The 24,658-nt window shown below is 44.6% G+C and overlaps 1 protein-coding gene across 1 annotated transcript in view; it reads right to left on the minus strand.

Annotated features, from left to right (window-relative positions):
* The window catches only part of LOC121570754 (voltage-dependent T-type calcium channel subunit alpha-1I-like), a gene marked incomplete at its 5' end in the record, with an annotated part of 123,821 nt that overhangs the window by 51,549 nt on the left and 47,614 nt on the right, over positions 1-24,658 (minus strand). The window contains 10 exons of the mRNA XM_045213516.1: positions 710-810; positions 1,794-2,360; positions 2,775-2,929; positions 3,725-3,818; positions 4,254-4,409; positions 4,658-4,775; positions 5,998-6,183; positions 7,411-7,562; positions 10,534-10,946; positions 11,211-11,556. Coding sequence (XP_045069451.1) covers positions 710-810; positions 1,794-2,360; positions 2,775-2,929; positions 3,725-3,818; positions 4,254-4,409; positions 4,658-4,775; positions 5,998-6,183; positions 7,411-7,562; positions 10,534-10,946; positions 11,211-11,556 — 2,288 coding nt within the window. The remainder of the gene's footprint in view (positions 1-709; positions 811-1,793; positions 2,361-2,774; positions 2,930-3,724; positions 3,819-4,253; positions 4,410-4,657; positions 4,776-5,997; positions 6,184-7,410; positions 7,563-10,533; positions 10,947-11,210; positions 11,557-24,658) is intronic.

Raw genomic sequence — 24,658 nt, forward strand, 5'->3', positions numbered from 1 at the left:
AAAGTCACTGAGCTATTCAGTAAGGCCATTCTACTGCCAATGTTTGTCTATGCAGATTGCATGGCTGTGTGCTCAATTTTATACACCTGTCAGCAACGGGTGTGGCTGAAATAGTCGAATCCACTAATCTGAAGGAGTGTCCACATACTTTTGTATATATAGCGTACCTCCACAGCTAACAGAACACTGTTGCAATGCCTTGCCAGCCTGCATGCCTGAGCTCTATCTCTGAGCCTTGCGGTGTATTTATTGTTGACCAACAGATAGAGGATTGCTATGGGAAGCATCCCTTTGCTACCTCAGGGACAGGGATTCATACACTAATCAAGGCTCTCTCTGAACACCTGGCAACCCGTCCTCTCTATCGACAAGGTAAGGAGCAGCACCTGGCAACCCGTCTTCTCTATCGACCAGGTGAGGAGCCTGGCAACCCGTCCCAGTGTTATTGATTAGCTGAGTAGCCCAAAGGTGGATGTGCAGCGGTGAGCAGGTATTCCGATAAGGCGGGGCTCGGCAATTCTTCTCTTGGGGAGTGGGGATCCACAGGTTGTGCAAGCTTTCCTTCTAGCCTAGCACTAATGCATCGGATTCAACAACTTATGAACGGAACACCAAAGCCTTGATTTGCTGTATCAGGTGTGTTAGTGCTGAGCAGGAAATGAAATGAAAGAGTGAACGAGTGAAAAGAGGGATTGACAGACAGACAGACCTGTTCTGAGGAGAGAAGAGGAAGACAGACCAGTCCTCTCTGGTCTCGCACCACTCTGGCCTGTAAACCTCCATCATCTTCTGGATACGGAAACACAGACTCTGGAGGAGGGACACAGCACACACACACAGTCAGAATACACACACACATGCACGCGCACACATATACAAACACACACACACACACCATACAGTTTGGTGAGTGCATTCAGTACACATACGCACATTGGTTCTAGACAAAGACAAATGGCTATACTGTACAATACAATAAGATTATTCCGATTATTCCACCTCCCACGAGCAAAGATGAATCCTCTGTCGTAATTGTTTACAAGAGAGGACACTTTGCTTTATCAACACCTAGAAGCATAATATCCAGCATCCCTATTTGTCTGCTCTGCTCAGTGACTGAGTCCCAAATGGAACCCTATTCCCTATATAATGCACTATAGGCACTGGTCAAAGTAGTGCACTATATAGGGAATAGGGTGCCATTTGGGATGCATCCTGTGTAAATATCATTATTAATTGGCCCTGGTTCAGTCCTGTATGTATGGGATTGCTTACTGTTGAAACAATAGAATCCCAGGGGAGAGACACAATGGGTAATCTACTGGAGAATGTATACCTGGATATTTATTTTATAAACTGCTATATAAAGAGTGGGTTTATTATACTGTAAGCTGCATTAGGCTACTGGTCATGAATTAACACTGGTAAAACAACAGTTCCTTCTCTCCTATCTACAGTATCTGTCTTTACCAAGAAGTTAAGATATCATTGGGACTGTGTATGTTCGAGGGGTGTTTTTAAAGTGTGTGAATGGGACTTTATCATTGTTTATCATCATAACCAACTCACTCTTTAATCTTATTATTCAGATCCTCCCCTCCTCGCTTACTCTATCCCTCACTCCTCACCACTCTCCCCCTCACCCAACCTCTCACCCATCCTCATCCACACACATCTCACCTCACCCATCCTCACCCCCACACCTCTCCCTCTCCCTAAATCTCTCACCCATCTTCACGCATACACGTCCCCCTCACCCCCAGACCTCCCCCTCACCCCCAACACCAACTCACATAGTCGATGTCATCGTCCAGGTCCTCCCTGTCCTTGCGTGTGTTGACCTGAGGGAACACCTCTGTCAGTAGTTGTGGATGGGGATGGGGATGTTGTGGCAGCTGAAGTTGAAGCTGGAGCTGGAGCTGGGCCGAGGGGGCCTTCCCATTGCAGTCCTGGTGCTCCCCCCCAGCCCCTCCACCAACCAGCCCACCGGAGAAGCTCTTCTTCCTGGGGTAAGGCAGCAGCTGCGCCAGGGGGGTCCCCGGGACCTGGAGGAGCTCCGGTAGCTCCAAGGACAGCGCCCGGCGGTCCCGCTGCGGGACAAAGTGTCGGGCCAGGAGGGGAGGAGGGTGGGCAAGGTGTGGGGGAGGGTGAGGGGGGGAGAGGAGGGACTCCTGCTCGGCTGGGTTGGCGGCGTGGGGGCTGCAGGAGCGCAGGCTGCCCCCTCCTCCTACCCCCAATCCCAGGCCCAAGGCTCGGGAGGGCCGACCCAGGCTGTTCCAGCTGGACCGCCGGCCCCACATTGCCTGGGTCTGGAAGGCAGGGCGGCCCCAGTTGTGGTACAGGGAGCTGCGTCCCGGACACTGGGGGAGGGAGAGGGAGACAGAGAGGGAGAGGGAGAGAAAGACAGAGAGGGAGAGGTATAGAGAGGGAGAAAGAGGAAGAGAAAGACGGAGAGGGAGAGGGAGAAAGGGAAAGTGAGAGAGACAAAGGGAGAGCGAAACCATTAGGCCAACCCAGCCATTTGCAGTGACTGAAGAGGGATCAATTAAAGAACTAAACAAAAAAAACATTACAATGATGGGCAATTTCTTTTCAAATGGGCAATTTTATGTCATTTCCTGAATTGATTGCAACCATAGCCAGACACATCTCGTTCTGACCCAGTCCATTCCAAACCAGTTCTCCCTCCCATTGTACCTCCCTCCCTCTTTCCTCTTCCCTCCTCTCTCCCCTCCCTCCAGTCTCCTCCCTCCCTCCTTCCTCCCACGACTCACCAGAGCCCTGCCCTCCAGGTTAGCCCTGCCCAGAGAGATGACACTGTTTTTGCGTGAGCCCAGAGCGAAAGTGAGCCTGTCGGCCGTGTACAGACCCGTGGGCGCTGGGGACAGGTCCAGGTGACCGTTGGGGGTTAGGGTGCAGATCTTAGGGTCTGGGAGAGAGAGGGGAAGGGGATGAGGAGAAGGAGAGGGATAGATGGAGTGAGAGAGCGAGAGACAGAGAGCGAGAGAGAGAGAGAATCAGATAGAAAGATAGTCAGCATGAAACTGCAAAGCACATCTTAGAAGATAAAAGAAAGTGGCATAGACTGACTAAGCACATTCTCAACCTAACATGGTCTGACTAGCTCATGGAGTGTACTGTAAGTTTGTACAGTAAGACAAGTTTGGTTTGTTTATGTCCGTAGGGAGGAGAAGAGAGTGGGAGAAGTTGTGTTGTAACACATGTATTATTTAACATTTCTGCTGCTTACATTTCAGAGAGATCAGGCTTGATCTGGGAAGCATTCCTAGCCTGGTCTCATCTGTTTGTGCTGCCTTCCTAACTATGGCCAATGTCACGGCAAACATGCTTTTGGAGTTAGCAAAACTGCACAAATTGATCTGGGACCAGGCTAAAGCATTCTAGCATCGGTGACTGGTTTAATATCAGACTTTAACTCAATACAATTCATACATTACATCTATTCAATAACATTCATACATCTTCAGAAAAAGGGAGATTTGACATTAGCAATAGCATTAATAGACTGGGTGAACTGTCCCCTTTGTGAATTCTGCTGCTTCACTGACTCAATATAGAAGTCAATGAAATCTACCTTTTAGTAGTTGCTGTACAACTAATTTCTCCCAGTGAACCTGTTCAGCCATTGAGGCTCTACAAGGTAGTGTTTCTACGGCTCTAAAAAGCTGTTTCTACAGTATAGTTTTAGGCCTCTGAGCCATACCAGAGAGATGAAGCGAGTCCTTCAGCTTGTCAGAGTTCCCGTCAAAGTTACACGAGGACCTGTCGTCTTCGGAGTACGACCGGTTGGCATCCCCCTGTTTCCAGAGGAGAGAGGGATGGAGGGAAGGAGCGAAAGAAAGAGCGATTAGAACTATGACAACAGCCACAGGCATTTTTAAATAGAAAATGTCAATTTTACCTGGCCTCATTCTGAAAGTATCCGAGAGATAGGCCAGCTAAGTAACTTTTAAAGTTTTATCCCAGCCTTGATTTACTAAAAGCTACAGATCCAGGCAGTCAGAGTCAGTTTCTTAAGTGCCCAATCTGCTCTTTAGCAGATCTGCTCTATCCAATCAGAACAGGTTACCCCATCCTCCAGACTTGTCCTAGAGTCTCAGACCACCCTTGCCTGGCTCATTAATGATTCATGTATCTCTGACAGACAGTTTTGCCATACAGGAGCTAAGCCTGTTAGTGAAAATTCACCAACAATGGAGGACTAATAAAAGTTACAAAACCTCTGGTCTTACCTCAGCCTGAAAGCCCTCTACCAAGATGGCCACCAGCAGGTTGAAGAGGACGTAGTTGCCGAAGGTCATTAGAGCCACAAAGTAGAGAGCAGCACAGGGAGAGGTGGAGGCCATTCCATTATACAGCACCATGTTCCAGTCTTCCTGAGTCAGAATCTGGGGAATACAGCATATAGATTAAGTTTACAGTTTAACAGCTTTGCCATTCACATAAATGAACTGAACCAGGCCTAAAATAGAACTGTGTGGTACCCCTTTCAAAATGTCCAGGAAACCAGATTGAGTTGCAAGTGAATGCAACTAAATGTGTGTGTATGTGTGTTTCTGCCTGCCTGTGTGTGTATGTGTGTGTGTGCGTGCATGTGTGCACTTTCTGTGCATTTGCATGTGTGTGTGTTCCATACCTGAAACACAGTGACAATGGCCCACAGTAGAGAGTCAAAGTTCTTCCTGTCAGGAACAGTGTCTCCAGTCTCTGTCTTCAGACTGAACTTACAGCCAAAGATATGCATCCCCAGGATACTGGAATAGGACAGAGATATGTCAACTATAAACAGTAACATACATTAGTAGCAGCATCATACGCCTAACACACACACACACACACACACACACACACACACACACACACACACACACACACACACACACACACACACACACACACAGAGACACACACACACACACACACACTGAAAAGTCAGCACTTGAATAAAACAGTAAGCAGTGCATCTGGAGCTTCTGGTTTTGAAAACACACTTCCTACATGGAGAAGTAGAGCCTCAGAGCTTCTTCTAACCAGTGACCAGGGAAGGGTTATGAATAGAGCGCTGTAACACACCAGAGTGGATACAATACCCATAGTGCCTTTAGGAGCGGCAACAGGAATCAATAACATTCACAATCGCAAGCAACTACAGTGGGAAGATAGATAGGGTAGTGTTAGCTCACTCCATCGCTAGCCTGCTACCATCTGTCTCAGTGCACTTATGTGAGATTGCAGTGCTGCAGGGTGTATGTGTATGTATGTGTGTGTGTGTGCGCGCATGTCTCGATGAACACCAGGGGAATGCTCTCTGTTATTGCTCTCCCCTCTATCAATCACACTCTACTGCTTATGCCCCTGTCACTCAAACAAGGAGGACATTGCTCTTCTGGAGCTGGAGGGGACTAGCCTCTACATGACTACCCTCACAGACAACACACACACAGACAGAGAGACAGACAGAGAGAGGAGATGGACAGAGAGAGGAGACAGGCAGGGAGAGGAGTCAGACAGGGAGAGGAGACAGACAGGCAGAGGAGACAGACAGGCAGAGGAGACAGACAGGGAGAGGAGACAGACAGGGAGAGGAGACAGACAGGGAGAGGAGACAGACAGAGAGAGGAGACAGACAGGGAGAGGAGACAGACAGAGCGAGGAGACAGACAGGGAGAGGAGACAGACAGAGAGAGGAGACAGACAGGGAGATCAGACAGACAGAGAGAGGAGACAGACAGAGAGAGGAGACAGACAGGGAGATCAGACAGACAGAGAGAGGAGACAGACAGAGAGAGGAGACAGACAGGGAGATCAGACAGACAGAGAGAGGAGACAGACAGAGAGAGGAGACAGACAGAGAGAGGAGACAGACAGGGAGAGGAGGCAGACAGGCAGATTATACAGACAGACAGGGGGAGAAGACAGACAGAGAGAGGAGACAGATGCACGCACGCACGTACACACACACACACACGCCTATACCTGAAGATGAAGATGAAGAGCATGAGGAGCATGCAGAAGGTGGCCACGTTGTCCATGGTCTTCATCAGCACCACCAGCTGTCTGCGCAGCGCGGGCATGAAGCGCACCAGCTTGATCACCCTCAACAGTCTGAAGGTCCTCAGGACAGACAGACCTCCATCAGACTGGCCTATGATCTCACACACACTGGAGAGGGGAGGGAGAGATGGAAGGAGGGATGAAACAGATGGATGCAGAAAGAGAGGAGAGAATAGGGGAGGAGAGAGAATGAGTGGATAAGGGATAGAAAGAGAAAAAGCCACAGGAGGGTGGGAGAGAGAAAGGAGAGGGTATAGAGGGGGACAGATAAAGGTGAGAGTGAAAGTGAGGGGAGAGGTGAGAGGAGAGAGGAGAGAGGAGAGAAGAGAGAAGAGAGAGGAGTGAGGAGCGAGGAGCGAGGAGCGAGGAGCGAGGAGCGAGGAGAGAGGAGTGAGGAGCGAGGAGAGAGGAGCGAGGACCGAGGAGAGAGGAGAGAGGAGTGAGGAGAGAGGAGCGAGGAGAGAGGAGTGAGGAGAGAGGAGAGAGGAGAGAGGAGAGAGGAGAGAGGAGAGAAGAGAGACGAGTGAGGAGCGAGGAGAGAGGAGCGAGGACCGAGGAGCGAGGAGCGAGGAGAGAGGAGAGAGGAGAGAGGAGAGAGGAGAGAGGAGAGAGGAGAGAGGAGAGAGGAGAGAGGAGAGAGGAGAGAGGAGAGAGGAGAGAAGAGAGAGGAGTGAGGAGCGAGGAGAGAGGAGCGAGGAGCGAGGAGAGAGGAGAGAGGAGAGAGGAGCGAGGAGCGAGGAGAGAGGAGAGAGGAGAGAGGAGAGAGGAGTGAGGAGCGAGGAGAGAGGAGAGAGGACCGAGGAGAGAGGAGTGAGGAGAGAGGAGTGAGGAGAGAGGAGAGAGGAGAGAGGAGAGAGGAGAGAGGAGAGAGGAGAGAGGAGAGAGGAGTGAGGAGAGAGGAGAGAGGAGCGAGGAGAGAGGAGAGAGGAGCGAGGACCGAGGAGCGAGGAGAGAGGAGCGAGGAGAGAGGAGAGAGGAGAGAGGAGAGAGGAGAGAGGAGAGAGGAGTGAGGAGTGAGGAGAGAGGAGTGAGGAGAGAGGAGAGAGGAGAGAGGGGAGAGGAGAGAGGAGAGAGGAGAGAGGAGAGAGGAGAGAGGAGAGAGGAGAGAGGAGAGAGGAGAGAGGAGAGAGGAGAGAGGAGAGAGGAGAGAGGAGAGGAGAGAGGAGGGAGGAGGGAGGAGAGAGGAGGGAGGAGAGAGGAGAGAGGAGAGAGGAGAGAGGAGAGAGTAGTAACTGTTCTGGTAATGTTCTGGTAACATCCTATTAACATAATTCCTGTAACATTCTGGTCACGTTCTGATAAAATTCTGTGGTAACGTTGGGCAGGCCCCCTGACCTGATGATGACGATGATGCCGTCGAAGATGTTGTAGGGGTTCCTCAGGTAGGCGAAGAAGCCAAAGGCGGTCAGCTTGAGGATCATTTCCAGGGTGAACATACTGGTGAACACAATGTTACTGATCTCCAACACGTTAGTCAGCTCCTCCGGCTGGATGGAGAGACCAGAATAAAAAGAGAAGGCAGAGAGAGTTACTGAGGTAGAATCAGATTTTTTACATTTTAATTATAATAATACTGCCTTCAACAATTGAACAATATGAAACTGCAGACAACCAACACACTTTCAGTACTGAGACACCTGTACAAACCTGTCACATAGACTACAACACAACACAACAGGCTATACAACTTGATATAGTGAGCTACATCCACCTCAGTGGCTCGGTAACTTTTACCAATGAAAGTGAGAAAAGAGACAATATGAACACTGGCCTGAAATGTCATGTTATTGTTTTCAGAGAGACCGATGGAGGGAGGGAGGGAGGGAGAGAGGGGGAGAGAGAGCGAGAGAGGGAGGGGGAGAGAGAGAGAGAGAGAGAGAGAGAGAGCAAAGGGATGTAGTGCAGCCATTTTCTGTCCAGAAGATTGTGCTTGCTTGGAAGCGGGATTAGTGCGCAAACACACACACACACACACACTCGCTAAAGCCTATCCCCACACTCCACACTCTGCAGCGCGTATGTGATATGGATCAGATGGTATCTGTGATTACCAGTGAAATCTGTGTATCAAGGACAATAGAGATACAGGCTAGCCAAGACACTCTTTCTTCTCCTCTAATCCTGTTTTTCTCTGTTCCCTCTCTCTCTTTGTCTCATTACCAGGCACCTCCATCTCTCCGTGATCAATATCTCTCTATCGATCAGCTCAGGGAGAGAAAAGAACAAGAGGAGAGAAGAAGACAAAAGAAGGAGGAGTAAAACAGACTGGCAGGCATGGTGGAGGAGATGAGGGGATGAAGGGAGGAGAGGATGGGGAGAGGAGGAGACCTAGTGCTGACTGATTAACTCAAATGTCGTTATTTTTTGGGTTATTAAATAACTAATTGACCAACGTCGGTTAAATTACTTGAATTCCATTTATACATTTTTTGTGAGGTCTCTTTAGAGAAATCAAATCATTCACGAGAGAAATTAAGTCAAGAACTAAGTGGGACGCTGGGCTGAAGGGAGTTGTAGTTTTCACTAGGTAAATATTCAACCTATTTCAGCACAGACATGTGGTAATTACGTCAGCCAGATCTCTCAAGATTGACTTAGAAATTGGATGTCTGTCCATGTCAACACCAGGAAATGCCTTCAAAACCGGCAACTAGGGGCAACAGTGAGCACTATTACCATCAAGTAGGCTTGGGTGTTGCTAGGGCGTTGTGGACAGGAGTACTATCTATCCAAAATGCCATGTGTATAATAAAAATTAAACTATATTTTAAATGCTTTTGTTGTGTAATTACTGTGTATAAAAGTAGCATGTATGTGAAATGTGTGTAAAATGTATATGCAAAAAAAATAAGCTGTACAAAATAAAAATGTAAAACAAAGTTACTTTTGTCCTCCGAAGAGGGGATTGGCCAATTCAACCAAAAAAGCTATCCCCTTCTGTCTTCCTCCTCTCTCAGCCTCCCACCTCCTCTCCCTCCCTCCCTTTCTCCTTCTGTCCCTCTCTCTCCTCTTTTCCCCTCTCACCTGTTTACCCTTTCATCTCTCCTTCCTGTGTTTCATTTCCTCCCTCACAGATACCTGCACCTCCCTGCCTGCACATCCCTCTCTCCCCCTCTTTTCTCCATCCATCTCTCTTTGTAGTTCTCTTGCTTCTATCATTGAATGTTTACTGAATATACACACACACACGCTGTATATAAATGCTAATAAGGGGACCCTCTCAGTCATGCTACCATTGATGTGAAAGATGAATGCTGATGAGTCAGAGATTATGCAGTCACACACGTCACACACATAACAAACAACACACACACAGCAGCTCTGAATGAAGACTACAAGTAACGAATCCGAAGGACATCTACTGAAGGTCATATCCTCACTGTATGCTCTTAACACATTTCATGTCATCCTTCCCTCAGGGGAATGATACAATAAAGTATTAGTAAGCCCTGTTACCAAAGAGGGAAACACATACGCTTTCAGTTATAGAACACAACCACCTGGAATAACACTTAGAAATCTACTGCAGAACACACAACGCCTCTGCCTCAGCCCAGAGAGACCATTGTGTAATGCCATTGGAGTGTGTGTGTACATGCATACAGGGAATAGAGCTGAAAATGCTGCGTAACAGGCGTCTGCTCCCTCTTCTCTCTCTTTGAGTTCCTGTCCTCCTCTCCTCCTCTCCCCACATCCCTCTGTTATTTTTAGAGTCTTCAGAGATGAGAGAACCGACTCCTCTGCATGCCGTCAAGGAGTGAGGGGGTGGATGAGAGATGGAGACAGAGGGAGGGATGGAGGGAGAGAGAGAGAGAGAGAGAGAGAGAGAGAGAGAGAGAGAGAGAGAGAGAGAGAGAGAGAGAGAGACAGAATTGAGAAGGGAGAGGGAGGGATGGACAGAGACAGGGGAGGAGGGAGACAGAAAGAGGTAGGGAAAGGAGTGGTGTGAGACAGGAGGGACGGAGAGAGCTAGATGGAGAAAGAGAGGAGTTGAGGGAGGTAGGAGCGGTTATGTAACAGCCAGGGTGGGTGTGTGAATTTTGGCATGAAGCTACCACACCCCTTCCACACAGGCAGCTCCCTACCTTCCTCTGTCTCTCTCAGGAGAGAAGCCAGCCAGCACCAGAAGCAGGTTTAGTGTGTACCTACCTAGCTTTTATAGTGATATCATTGTGGTGGTCTATCGGTTGTATAATGTTACAATAAATGCCCATATTGATGGTGTTCCATGTATGTCACTGATATCTGACTTCTAATGACTTGTAGTACTCATCCATTGGACGAATCTCGACCTTGCTAGCCCACTAAGCTAGTCAATGGGTTAGCTTTGGGGACTAAAGAGCAATACTGATGTTGTGCACGTTGTGTATATGTGCTGTGCTCCCTGACTGTGGTATAGTTTACCTTTTGTGGTGTTCTATCCCATGTTAATAGTATCGATGAGAATAGTATATTTACCTGGTTGTGATGTTCTATCCCCATGCTGATAGTATTGATGAGAATAGCGATCATGATTCCTCTATTGAAGTATTTGCTCTCCACGATGCCCCAAAGTTTCTTCCTCATCTCATCCCACATGTCCTTACAGTGCCCAAAACACGACCTCCTCTTCCTCTTCTTCTTCACTCCCTCCCCCTCTTCTGCTTTCTCCTCCAAGTGGTTCTCCTCCCTGTCCGTCTCCTCCACGGCCCCCTCCTCCTCCTCCCCATTGGCTGAGTCGCCCACAGCTCCCGCCCCCTCCCTGAGTGACAGTGCCGCAGCACACTGAGGGCAGTCCTCTGTGTTTTGAGGGACGGCCAGGGCAATGGAGTTGCCCAGTGGTTGGGAGCTGTGGATTGGGTCCAGCTTGCTTTGGTGAGGACAGTGAGATTCTAATGAATGATAGAGAGGGAGTGTGAGAAAGAATCAGCTTATCACTAACAGCATCAATAGCCACCTTCACATTGTCGCACTATATACATGTAAGCCAGTGTGTGCTAGCGCCAAAGATGTTTGAAAGTCGAGAGATTCAACAAGACTCATCCCACTGGCTCGCACGAAACAATGTGAAAGAGGCTAATATAATGTTACATTTAAATTTAGGCATTTAACAAAAACTCTCTTTCTTGTTCTCCCACCCGCTGCCTCCCACTTACGTCGCGGCTGCCTCGGGTGATGCCTGTCCCCTCCGTTCGCATTCCCTCCTCCTTCCCCTCCTCCTCTTCCTCTTCCTCTCCCTCTAGTGGGTGGTGGTGGCAGAGGCCTTCCTCTCAGTTGGTTATACAGGGCTACAGATCTCCTGCGGGCCTTGCGCAGCATGTGGCAGACCAGCTGGAAGAGCTCTTCGTAGCAGTCCCCCGGTTCATGCAGGCTGGCCAGGGTAGAGGAGGACAGGCACTGGGCCCGCTGCTCCTGCATCAGCTGGTGCTCCCGCTGCTTGGTCTCACTGAACTGGGTGGCGATGACCACCAGACATAAGTTGATCATGAAGAACGAGCCAATCTGTGAAGTGGTGGATAGTCAGAGATGAGTTAGAAACACAGAGTTACTGTAGTGAGTGCTGAAGGGCAACCAGAAACACACACAGAAACGTACAGTGAAAGACCACTGGTAGTCTATAATGGAGTTGCTGGCCAGCGCACGCAAGATTCTCTTTTTTGCTTTGAGATGAGTGAATTACAATCAGGGGGACCCCAGGCCTCCAGACATATCTTGAGGTACTTCATTATGGTTTACCTCTACTGCAGACTGAGGGAAAGAGGAGTATGATAATAGAGCAGAGAGGCCAAAGCGAAAAAGGAAGTGGACGAGAGTAGGAGGGAAAATACATAGAGCAAGACTTTATTTTAGTGATGGCCCGAGGAGTAACACATTACACTAACAAATGACAACCAGAATATCTCTAGCACATTAGACAATCATTCCTTCATCATTAGTATCAAGATATGCCTCTGGTCTCATCATTTGGGAGTTAGATATAAACAGTATGTCTCCTTCAGTTTTGGTCGACCACCCTCTACCCACCCGCACATACAGTACACACTGTTGCTGTTTTTTCCTCTCAAGTTAGCATTGATGCTAATAAAGTGTGCTGTTTGTATGCTGTTTCCCCCTTAGCAATGTTAGAGTGATGTTAGCGCTCATTCTAAAGGTCTAAGAAGGCTGTAGTTTCTAACAGTCAGAGTGTTATTGGGAGAGACAGATAAATAAATAAAAAATAGATTATGCTCAATGCAAGTAGACACAAAGTCTCACTCTGTTTATAATATTATCTCTCTCTCTCTCTCTACTAAAAAAAAATGTGATCTTCATTCACACAACTGTTTCTTCTTACCCAATATCAGGACCAGTGTGAGTCAGAAAAGAGAGAACGCCTGCATTCTCTACCCTTCTCCCTGAAGTGTGGACTTGCTCACTGCCCCTCATAAGCATTGGATTGGTGAAACCACAATCCTTACACCAGTCCATTTCTTCTAAATCCATGCAAGGGAAGTGAAGGATTGCACAGAATGCACAGTTTGGGGAAAAGGGGAGGGCAGCCCAGGAGTTTACCTGGCCCCTGGCTGACCCTGTGGGGTGATGAAGTGTTATCTGACAGGCAGACTGCAGGGCAGGTTGTTAGGTTCTGCTGCACAGCTTCCCTCTCCTGATCAGATCAATAGGAGAGATGTACAACCCACTGGACCCCACCCAGAGAAAACCCATAGGAGTTGTCTTCCAAACAACACACAGATCTGCTATATTAAAATGCAAATTGTAGCGTATGCAAATTTGTAATTTCCACTTTAGAATTTCAGACTTGATTTGGCCTAACGAAAAATGTATCAACCCCTACAAGAAATGTCCATTAATTATAATCCACATAATAATTCACATTTCCTGTTGCTGCAGGATTATTTTCAAATGAAGATAGCGCATCTGTACACTCACACACACTAATACATGCACGCCGGCACGCGAGCATACATGCACAAGCACACACACACACACACACACAGAAACACGCACACACACAAACACGCACAAACACACACGTCTCCTAGGGGTGGATCAGGCTCAGAGTGTGTGGAGCTGTGTGACGGATGTGGCAGCACTGTGTAGCTATTAAACATAGCACTAAGTCTCTTTAAAAAGGGAGAGGAGAGGAGAGGAGAGGAGAGGAGAGGAGAGGAGAGGAGAGGAGAGGAGAGGAGAGGAGAGGAGAGGAGAGGAGAGGAGAGGAGAGGAGAGGAGAGGAGACAGAGGAGGGAGGACAGAAGAGCGGAGTGCAGCCTCTAAATCTTCACAACAGAGTGTAGAAGAGAGATGAGAAGAGGAAGGACAGGAGAAGAGAGGTGTGTTCCAGAGTGGAGAGGAGAGAGGAAGCTTCACGGCAGGGTACCTCTACATCCCACAGCTCATTCCCTTCAGTCTCACATCTGACACCTTACACAACACACACACAAACGACAGCCCACACATATCCATCCACACTGAGGATCAAAGTCCCTTAGAAAGGTGAAAGAGAGAGGGGGAGATTGGGAAGAGACGAGGAGGAAGAAGGGAGTAGAGTGGACAGGGATAAGTAGAGAGAAGAGAAGAAGGGGAGGGAAGGCCCCATCTGTGATCCTAGATCAGGGCTGGTCTGCAGGTGTGTGGGGCCTTTGATTCGCCTCCAGACAGGTGTGTGTGTGTGTGTGTGTGTGTGTGTGTGTGTGTGTGTGTGTGTGTGTGTGTGTGTGGGCCTGTGCCTGTGCCTGTGCATAATGCTTTAATAATGTGAATCAGTGATATTGGACTTCCTGGTGATTAGGATCAGAGTAGCCTGCTGATCAGAATCACTAATCACACACACACACGCACGCACTCACACACACACACACACACACACACACACACACACACACACACACACACACACACACACACACACACACACACACACACGCTTCACACTGTCAGAAAGAGACCATCCCCTTCTTGGTCACTCAGCTTTAAGGTTTCATGTATTTCAATGCATCTCTCACCTTTCTTTCACTGACACATCAACTTGAAACAGGCAGCATTATCCTAGCCTTCCTAGAAGTACAGTAGAGTGTCAGCTATCTGTTTGACTGCAGTAAGATTGGAGGTCAAACTTCTTCAGAGTCTGTAAGTTCATTACAGTAGAGCTCACTTATAGGATCATCTGACAACCTTAGATTTATAACTCCACTTAATACCAGCCCTTAATATAGAGGACAGAGAACGGGAGGGAAGAAGAGAGAGAGGGGGGAGAAAGAGAGGAAAGAGAGAGAGAGAGAGAGAGAGAGAGAGAGAGAGAGAGAGAGAGAGAGAGAGAGAGAGAGAGAGAGAGAGAGAGAGAAAGGGGTTGAGAGAGAGGTAGAGAGAGAGAGAGACACACAGAGAGAGTAGGCAGACCTGGCTCTCAAGAGAAGACAGGCTATGTGCACACTGCCCACAAAGTGGTCCTCTGTAGCTCAATTGGTAGAGCATGGCGCTCGTTATGCCAGGGTAGTGGGTTCAATCCCCGGGACCACCCATACGTAAAAATGTATGCACACATGACTGTAAGTTGCTTTGGATAAAAGCGTCTGCTAAATGGCATATTATATTATATATTATAAAATGAGGTGGAAACTGAGCTGCACTTTCTAACTTCGTGCCAAATGTATGACCATGTTAGAGACATATATTTCCCTCAGATTACACAGAACCACAAAGAATTCGCAAACAAATACAATTTTGATAAACTCCCATATCTATTAGGTGAAATACCACAAATATCACAGCAGCAAGATTTGTGACCTGTTGCCACAAGAAAATAGCAACCAGTGAAGAACAAACACCATTGTAAATACAACCCATATTTATGTTGATTTATTTTCCCTTTTGTACTTTAACTATTTGCACATCGTTACAACACTGTACATAGCCATAACATGACATTTGAAATGTCTCTATTCCTTTAAAACTTTTGTGAGTGCAATGTTTACTGTTCATTTTTGATTGTTTATTTCATCTATTTCATTTGCTTATGTTTCCCATGCTAGTAAAGCCCTTTGAATTGAATTGAGAGAGAGACAGAGAGAGAGAGAGTGAGAGAGAGAGAGAGAGAGAGAGAGAGAGAGAGAGAGAGAGAGACAGAGAGAGAGAGAGAGAGAGAGAGAGAGAGAGAGAGAGAGAGAGAGAGAGAGAGAGAGAGAGAGAGAGAGAGAGAGAGAGAGAGAGAGAGAGAGAGAGAGAGAGAGAGACTGTTGGAGAGATTAAGAAAATAACCAAGGTGGTTCTAACTAAGAACAACATACAGTACCCCAAATGGTCAGCTCCACTTCCACTGAGCCTAAGGAGCCTTTACAGCGGGCCAAAGGGCTACTCAACAGTAAGGTACATTGTCCCTAGACAGTGATCTATGGTCAGTTGTACTTTTTACTCCCTAATGTTACATTGACGCTTTTGGGAGGGTAAGCTGATCCTAGATCTGTGCCTAAGGGAAAAACTGCCAGTCACCAGTCAGTTGCCGAGCAACAGGCTAACATGACTGCGATTGGAGCAGATAGAGGAAGAGGAGAACTTGGAGGGAAGATATGGAAGAAGTTCAGACACGCCCACACACAGAGGTTAAAGCCAATCGAGTTGCTGCATTATCCCCAGACAGACGTGACTATGCTGCAATTTGACGCCTGTCTCCAAGTCTCGAATGACGCTGACAATCAGAATGTGCGCTGCCAATGCCAGCCTCTGTTTCAGACTTGCCAACCAAGTGATCGCTTATGTATTCACACACCACCATGACACTGTGGTATCTGGACAATTTATGACTTTGCTAATGGTTGCAAATGGTCTTAGAGGATGTTGACTTAGCTTAAGGGGAGCACCTGGAGAGTAGTTGTATAGGGGCACCCTAAAGCAGAGGAAGTCTGTTAGGTGGAGTCCTGGGATTGGTCTGTAGGGGAAAACACCCATATCAGGTTACATAGGATATATACTATGGTTTGGGACAAAGGAAGGGAGAATAACATATTTAGAGATTGGGTCCGGTTATTCTCCAGATGTCTGCAGATATCTGTAAATTGGCGCTGAGATCTTCAAATGTAATAAATAATTATAATCGAGGACAGTGTCAGCGGAATTCTTGTTCTCACAGCATCTCAGCATAGTTTTCTCGACACCACATTAATGTCGACGAGGATGCCCACCCTGGGAAACTACATTAATGGCGACGAGGTATTTGGGTCATGTTGCGTCTTTTCTCAGCGTTCCATTCATGGGCGCCGAGCTGACTCTCGCTCCAGAGTCCGGCAGATAAGGGTGAGTTTTCTCACCACTTTGGGCACTGGTTAGTTCGTGTGTCTGTGTGTGTGTGCGTTGAATGAATGCACCGTTAAGAACTTGCGTGTGTGCTTTGCTGTTATTTGCTGTGGGATAAGAGTCCGTTCTAAATTTCTAAATTTGTTTGCGCTGGTAACAACGCAAACAGGGAGGAGTGTCTATAGGGTTATTTTGCTTGAATAAAATTCAAAAAGAATACAATGAAGGAAAGGCCAGGAACTAAGGAAAAATTTATACAAATTAGGACATCGCGGATCTATGATAAGCCCTCCAACGAGGCGATCATTAGGATGGGCCGAAAATCCTAAAAGCGCATTAGGTGGGTTTAGGTCAGTCCCGGGGACTGGAGTTGTGGTATATACATTCGGTTGTAAGTTACCGCTCGACTTATAGTTGACAAAGTATATGTTCGATGTAACCGCTCATTGAATATCCGCGAACTCGAGGAAGTAGAAATGTAGGAACAATGGAAAAAAATGGTGCGATGGTAGTAGCATGCTTAGGGGTCCGTAGGAACGGAAATACGCCTCTTAAACTGTATGTGTGTGTGTTGAAGAGAGTAGGATTTGTGTTCTATGTTTTGTGTTGGTTTGTGAGTTCTGTTAAGTGTTACTGTTTGTATATGGGGGGAAAGAATGGAGGTACAGCGGGTCTGTCTACTTTCTGTTGGTTGGCTTGGAGAGAGAGCTGCTTGGGAGCTCCTTCCACTCTGAAATCGCATTGGTGAATGAACTACGCATGCGTGTGATTTTATGAGCTTAGAGTTACGTAGAGCAAATATGCCACTCCCCTGCCTGCACTGAGCTGCTGGGAGACGCAGACTCAGAGCAGACAGAGAGGGAGGGGGAGATTTAGACACGAATGGAGTGTTCTGTTTGTTAAATCGGCTGTTGCTTAACGATGAAACTATTTGATTGAGATCTATTGAATTGATAAATGAGAGATATGTTGACGGATTAAAAATAAAAATAATTAAATAAATAAAATAAAATGTTATTGAGCTATTTATACTATTCCTGAGTTAAGTTGTTTGCTTATTTCTTAGAGCGAATGTGAATAGAGGAGTATTGAATGGTTGAAATAACCCAGTGAGTGCATAAATGACTAAATTCTTGTCTGTTCTTTGTTCTTCTGTGATATGAGAGACGATAAGGAGGAGGAGACAGAGAGAGAGAGAAGGTGCTGACGAGTGCATGATGTGACAGAGTGTGCTGCAACGGATCAAGTCAAATCAAGGCTAGTACTGTTCTATTCGCAAAACTTACCTTCCCATAGAGGATATTTTGGGTGCCTAGCATATTTGATGTTATGACAATTTGACAAGGACTTGGCAACAGACGGATCAATTGATGTAATTAAGAATTGCATTTTGGAGTTTTTGTGCATGAGTGGGTTTGATTAGAATTGAGTGGGAAATCGAGCACTGACATTATTCTGTAAAATTAAGGTAATTGGGTGCTTATTAAGCAATTGGTTTGTGAGTGCTATAGTGTTGCTGGATTAGAGGTCTTTCTTTTTTTGGATTGCTCTGAAGTTGACTACTTTCATTTACTTTTCCTGATTGGATGTGATAAGATTGCCACTAATCAATAATTTGGTAAAATAAAATAAAATAAAATATATTGATACAAATAAGTAAATTGATGAATTGATTGATTGATTGATTGATTGATTGATTAATTAATTAATTTGGGGAAGAAAAAACTACAGAAAAGAAAAAGGAGGGAAAATAAGCTACATAGTCTAAAATAATAAAATAATTCACAATAAAGGAATATAAAAGAGTTTTTACAAGGGGGGAAAAGGACAAAAAAACTATGAAAGTAATTACTCCTGTTGATGTAGTAGAAAATAGTAATCATCTAGTTAATGGTATTGCAAGGTTATCTGGAAAAGGGAATAAACGTTGGCCTGATATTGAACAACCATGGCTAGTGGAAGGGACTCTTAACCCTGACGTCATCAACATGATGAAAGTGCTTGAATAATAGAGAGAGGAAAAGCAGAAACGACCATAAAGATGAATCCAAACTCCAAAAGTAAGAAGAAAATGAGATGTCTGGAAACTAAGGGTGGAGTGAGGTTCAGGAAGATGGAACTTGAAGATGATGAAGATGATGATGATGATCAGAGTGATTCAGAGGAGATCATGGGTGGATATGACTCTGTGATCAGAAGGAAGTTGGCAAGAGAGGAAAGAAGGGGTGATGGAAGTTGAAGGAAGAAGAAGGATACTAGAGATTTGATCTCTGATGAAAGTGAAGATGGTGAAAGCGATGAAGATTTGGAGATTAAAGGTGCTTTATGTTAAGGAGGATTTTATCCTACAATGACTAGCACAGAATAAATAGAAAGAAATATAGACCGATGCGTTTCATGCCTGGATAGGGAGAATAATTTAGAAGAAGTAAGAGAACTGGAAGAACAACTCAAGAAGCTGAAGATACAGAAGAAGAAAAAAACTGCTGAGAAAAGGATCCCAAGAATTGGAGAAGAAGTATACATTGAGGCCAAGGAAAGAGGGCACAAGTAAGAAGATGATGCCAGACGATATTTCGAGGACAGAACCTAGAATATAAGCCTTTGAAGAATACCGATATGTCAGATATACTTGAGAAGTTGCCTACTCTTCAAGATGGAGCATATCTTGGATTTCAAAATTGGAATAAATTATGGTGGGAACATAGTCTGCCATAGGAGACATTAAGAGACTTTTGGCTAATCTCTTTGGGATTCCAGATATGGAAGACATTTTTCAGAGAGCTGGACTTAATAGATAAGTGGGGACTGCAGTGAATGACCCTGAATTGTTGGCTGCAAGTAGAAATCGGCTGTGGAGAGCACTGAAAGATACGTTTCCAACAAATGTGCATCCTGACAACATTCTGATTGATCCACTAGGACAACAAGAAAATCCGAGAGCCTATGTGTGAAGAGTTCATCAAGTGTGGAGAAATATTACTGGAAATGATCCAGATGTGAGTCAAATTGAGCAGTCAATTTTGAGAGCTAAACTGCAGAGGGGACTGCCCTCACCAGTAAGGAGCAAACTGGCAGAGGTGGTTGGACTTGGAAGCATGACAAAAGGTGTCTATAGAGATCATATAGCCCATCAAGTGGATCTGTACAGGAAAAAGGAACACAACAAGAAAGAACAGGACCAAGAAACTCTCAGAAAACTTAATGAAATACAACTGGGGGAGAATAAGAAGGAGAATAAATAAGCTTTGGTTATGAAGAATCAGTGTGCACCAAATCAACAATCACTGCCACAGCTTCAACTGAACCAGGTCAAATGCAATTGTACCAGCCACAACTAGTGGTACAAGCTGTTTCATATCCATAACTAGTCTCTGGACAGACACAGAATTGGAGAGGAAGAGGACGAGAAGGCTTAGAAAGAGGAGGAGGAGGAAGATTTCAGCCATCCTTCCAGCAATCTTGAGAAGTGTGTTATGATTGTGGACAGGTTGGTGACTTTGCTGTGAGTGCAATGGGCCAGAAGGAATCACAAGAGGGAATTTCAGAGGAAAATACAGGGGCCAGTGAAGATCATCTGGAGGACAGGTGAACCCTTATAGGGGCCAGGAAAAAGGATTCTAGGGGTGCCTAGAAGATCCGAAAGGGGGGTGTCAGCTAGTAGCACCAGTTAGGGGAAAAATATCCAACAATTGAGGTGAAAATAAACAACTGACCATGGGAAGTGATGATGGATAGCGGAACAGCTTTTATCTGTGTTCAGCCTGAAGAGGTTACACATCTCACTATGTCAAATCAACTAATTAGAATAGGGATTTGAGGGAGTGAAACAGTTGATTACTCTTAAGGAACCAATTGAGCTCTACTATGAAAATTAGAAAATTACAATACCCATACTGGTATCAGAACATACACCTATTGCATTGTTGGGAGGAGATGCATTGTGGAAGTTGAATTTTAAAATAAGATGTACACCAGACGGCTGTCTGGTAGAAGTGCCAAAGGAAAAGGTTTACCAATTGTTGATGATGACAGAGATGGATTAGTCTATAGTATTCTGGATTGGAAATCTCAGTGAAGATTTTTTGAAGCAGGCTAAGATATGGGAGAAATTTAAGGGGAAAATATGCCAGATGCGAGGCTTCTGGAATATCCATTTCAACTCAGCTGAAGTATTTCAAGAATGCTGCCTGATTGAACTCAGAGGAATGGTTGAGTCATCAATCAAAGAAAGTTCAACTCAGCTTATGTTGAATAATTGTAGGACCACAAGGAGCAGATATGAAGATATACACAGATTATTATCTGGATAAAGAATTTGAGATTGAGAAGAGTGTGCCACATGTGACCTTGTTGGTTTCTGAAGGCCATGAGCAGAAGTAAATAGGAGAAATGATTACAGAAGCAGAGAAAGCTGTTTTTGTACCGATGGAAGAGAATTGGGGGATTTGGAGGAGTGAAGATCAGCAATTTCTGAAAATGATGATTGTGGCTCAAGGACAAGGAGAGTCATAAACTGTACGGATGACACATGAATCTATTTGCAGTGTGAAGATGGATTAAGAATCTATGGAAGAGAAGATGTTGCAAAAAGTTCAAGAATGTTTGTGATATCAAAGTAGTACCGATATTGGACTTGTGAAATCAGCCCGATTGAGGTGAAAGTTGAACTTCGACGAGGAGCCAGACCTCCTTGGAAGAATCAGTATCCATTGAAAGAAGAAGCAATCCAAGGGATTGAACCATAAATTGAAGGACTTTCAAAAGCAGGTGTGTTGAAGACAAGAAAAAATCCTTAGAGTAGCAATCAATTGTTGTCTTTGGAGAAACCATGAGGGGTTGATAGTAGCGCCTCTGGACCTATTAGGTCTGATTATTTAGGAAGCTAGGGGTTAGCTAATGTTGCAAGGGGGGAGATTAGGAGAAAGATTACAAAGGAGTAGGGTTTTTGGGAACCATATTTGCTTGAACAGATTGACTATGTCATAGGCAGGTGGACAATCTGTCTGAAAAATAATGTTTACAGGGGGTGACTGTTATTCTTGGCTACATTCCTACACCAAGAGGTGAATAAGATGTCAAAACTAAGCTAAAAGATGCTCAATCGTTTGCCAAGTTTTTGTGTAAAGAAGTCATAAGCAGGTGGGGACTTCCCGATCAAATATCCTAAAAGTAGTGGGAAAGGAATTTGTGGATAAATCAGTGGAATGGTTTTTGAAAAAATTAGTGGGAAAGGAATTTGTGGATAAATCAGTGAAATGGTTTTTGGAAAAATTTGGGAAAAAGTCAGACTAAAAAGTTATGAAAACTAGAATTGAAGGAACTCTAGGACAGTCAGCTCAGCTTCAATGTTAGTACGAGAGGGAGAACAGTGGTGAAGGGAAATTTAGAGTTAAGTGGAGAGATAATTATGGAGAAGAAGTGTTGTTATCAGGACAAGAAGTAGAAGCTGTTTCACCTAGTAAAAGGAAGTATATTTTGTACAACGATATGAAGTGGAAGAGGGTTATGAGTGATTGCTGATTTATTTTGAGTAATGTTAGAGGGAAGATAAGGGAGAATACTATCATGGAGGTACAGGATGAGTTCTTTGATTTTGATGGAAGACAAGAAGATATATCTGATTAATACTGCTCGTTAGGGAAGAGAGAAACTAAATGAAAGGCATATGGATTTGATTCTTCTGTTTTGCAAATTAAAGATGGATGGGCAGGTAGGAATCTTTGGTTCCAACAGTTACCTTATTCTGTAAGATCAGTGAGGAATCTTGAGGGTCCATGTCTGTTGAGAATTCCAGCACAAGTGTATATCTGTATGTGTATATCCTATGTGTATATCTTATGCTTTATCATGGCTGTTATATCAGCAACAATCATTAACAGAGATATAATAATGTAGTTGTGGAAGCATTTGTTTAGGCCTAGGTTTAAGTGTTCTTGGTTAAATGAATTAACCTATGTGAATTTGTCAGTTAACAGCGCTTCATGAAGCATTGGAGGTGAAACCAGTGAGGGCTAAAAGCAGTTTTTGTTAAAATAAAACATAAGATGGAAAGAGGATGTTTAGGGGAATATCAGATGGTGATGATTATATGATGACTTTGGGTAAGCATGAACATAAGGTTAGTAATGAGAAATATAATGTAACGTTTGATGTTGAATTTAGTAAGAAGAGAAGGACTTTGATGGTGAGAGAAGTTGTTGCATGGTAATGTGACTATTGGGAATTTAGAGAAACATCTGGGGTTTGTGGTGAGAAGGAATATATTCTTACCCTATGGATGGAAAGGATGTTGTTACATGTTGATGTTGAAGCTTCCATATGAGGTTTTTACAATTAAAAGAGGGGAAGCAAGGGAAATAAATAAATCTGATTCTGAAAGAGAGAAAATTCATAGTCTGGAAGCCTACCATTGGAGGATAAGTCTAGGAGAGAAGTGGGGACTTTTTCCATGGTATGGTGTAACATTTTTGGAAGATCACATAGATAATATTACCTATAATTTGAAGGGTTTTGCAAATGAAGAGGGTTTAGCCTTCTGTCAAGACTCAAAGGAGTATTGATGGATAGATATCAATTTTGAATGTCCGATCATTTTTCACGTTTTTAAATATTATGGTGATTTTAGTATTTTGTGATGAATCAAAGGGGGGAAATGGAATGTGATTCATTTTATATATAATTTTATATATAATTTTTAGTTGATATTGATGTTTTAATTTGAATGTGTTGTTTTGCAAAATATACTGTTTGGTCTTTTCTTTTCTTCCAGAAGCATATGGGGGAATGTGTAGAGGGGATTCAAATACTCAAACATGGACAATATGAAGGGACAATATGAAGGGACAATATGAATGGACTGGAGGAAGTGGAACAAGGAAGGTGTGGAAATGTCCAGATTCCATCATCGACGTTGCATTGGAAGTCGACACTGCTGAGGAGATGAAGTGTAGTGGACTACATTCCAGTGTCTGCAATGATATATAGACATATTTGCATGTGTAATACATAATTTGTGTCATATTCTTTCTGTATTAATTTTTGAAGAATGATATTTGCTGTTATTGGGTACATGTGGGGATCTCAGATGTTTTTGTTTATTTCGTTGATGCTTAGGGATATTGGGTCTAGGCAGGGATAGAGAGAATCCACAGGAGGGTCTGATGGGTCGACCAGCCTGAATGTGGACATTTTTGATTGTATTTTGTTTGCTGAGGCTTTCATGTGTATTCAAATTGCATCATAGTTTAAAATACATTGATAAAGATTTATGAATTGATCTGGAGTACTTAAGTGGTTGCCTGGGGCAGAGGGGCCGTGAGAGAATTTTACTGTCTTGATTGATTGATGGATTTGGAAAGAAAGCTGCCAGACAGGTTTTTCGCTCTCACATTCCATAAAGATTTGTTCATATTTCATAGAAATGTATTTACACTCCATAGAAAAAGGTGTTTACTCTCCATAAAATTTGGTTTATTGTTAAAGATACTCAATAAGAGAAATTGTTATTTGTCATAATCCTATTCTTTTTGTTTTCGAGACTTAATTAGTCTCGAAGGGGGGAAATATGTGGTATCTGGACAATTTATGACTTTGCTAATGGTTGCAAATGGTCTTAGAGGATGTTGACTCAGCTTAAGGGAGCATCTGGAGAGTAGTTCTATAGGGGCACCCTAAAGCAGAGGAAGTCTGTTAGGTGGAGTCCTGGGATTGGTCTGTAGGGGAAAACACCCATATCAGGTTACATAGGATATATACTATGGTTTGGCACAAAGGAAGGGAGAATAACATATTTAGAGATTGGGTCCGGTTATTCTCCAGATGTCTGCAGATATTTGTAAATTGGCGCTGAGATCTTCAAATGTAATAAATAATTATAATCGAGGACAGTGTCAGCGGAATTCTTGTTCTCACAGCATCTCAGCATAGTTTTCTCGACACTACAACACAATCATCTTAGCAGGATTAGGCCTATTTAACGGTACAGTGATATTCTGCCTGGCATTCAATCAAACTCGCAATATAATTGTTTACGTATTGCCAGTGTTTACAAACTCCTGCCCACACACACACACTTCTTATTCTGATTAATAGGAATCATATACTTTTGAAAGGAGTCTACCTCTTTGCAGTAGTAGGTTTTACAGAAACCCAAACCATTTTGTGATTTTATTTAACCACTCAAAAAGAGCTACTGCAATGCGGGTTTGATAGAATTGAACACACACACACTAGACCAGAAAAGATCCCCTGCTCATGTTAGTGGTGATGACATGGAGGGTTCTCTGCATGGTAATAGTGAGGAGCTAATAAT

The sequence above is a fragment of the Coregonus clupeaformis genome, unplaced genomic scaffold (genome assembly GCF_020615455.1).
Source record: "Coregonus clupeaformis isolate EN_2021a unplaced genomic scaffold, ASM2061545v1 scaf0119, whole genome shotgun sequence".
Lineage (NCBI taxonomy): Eukaryota > Metazoa > Chordata > Actinopteri > Salmoniformes > Salmonidae > Coregonus > Coregonus clupeaformis.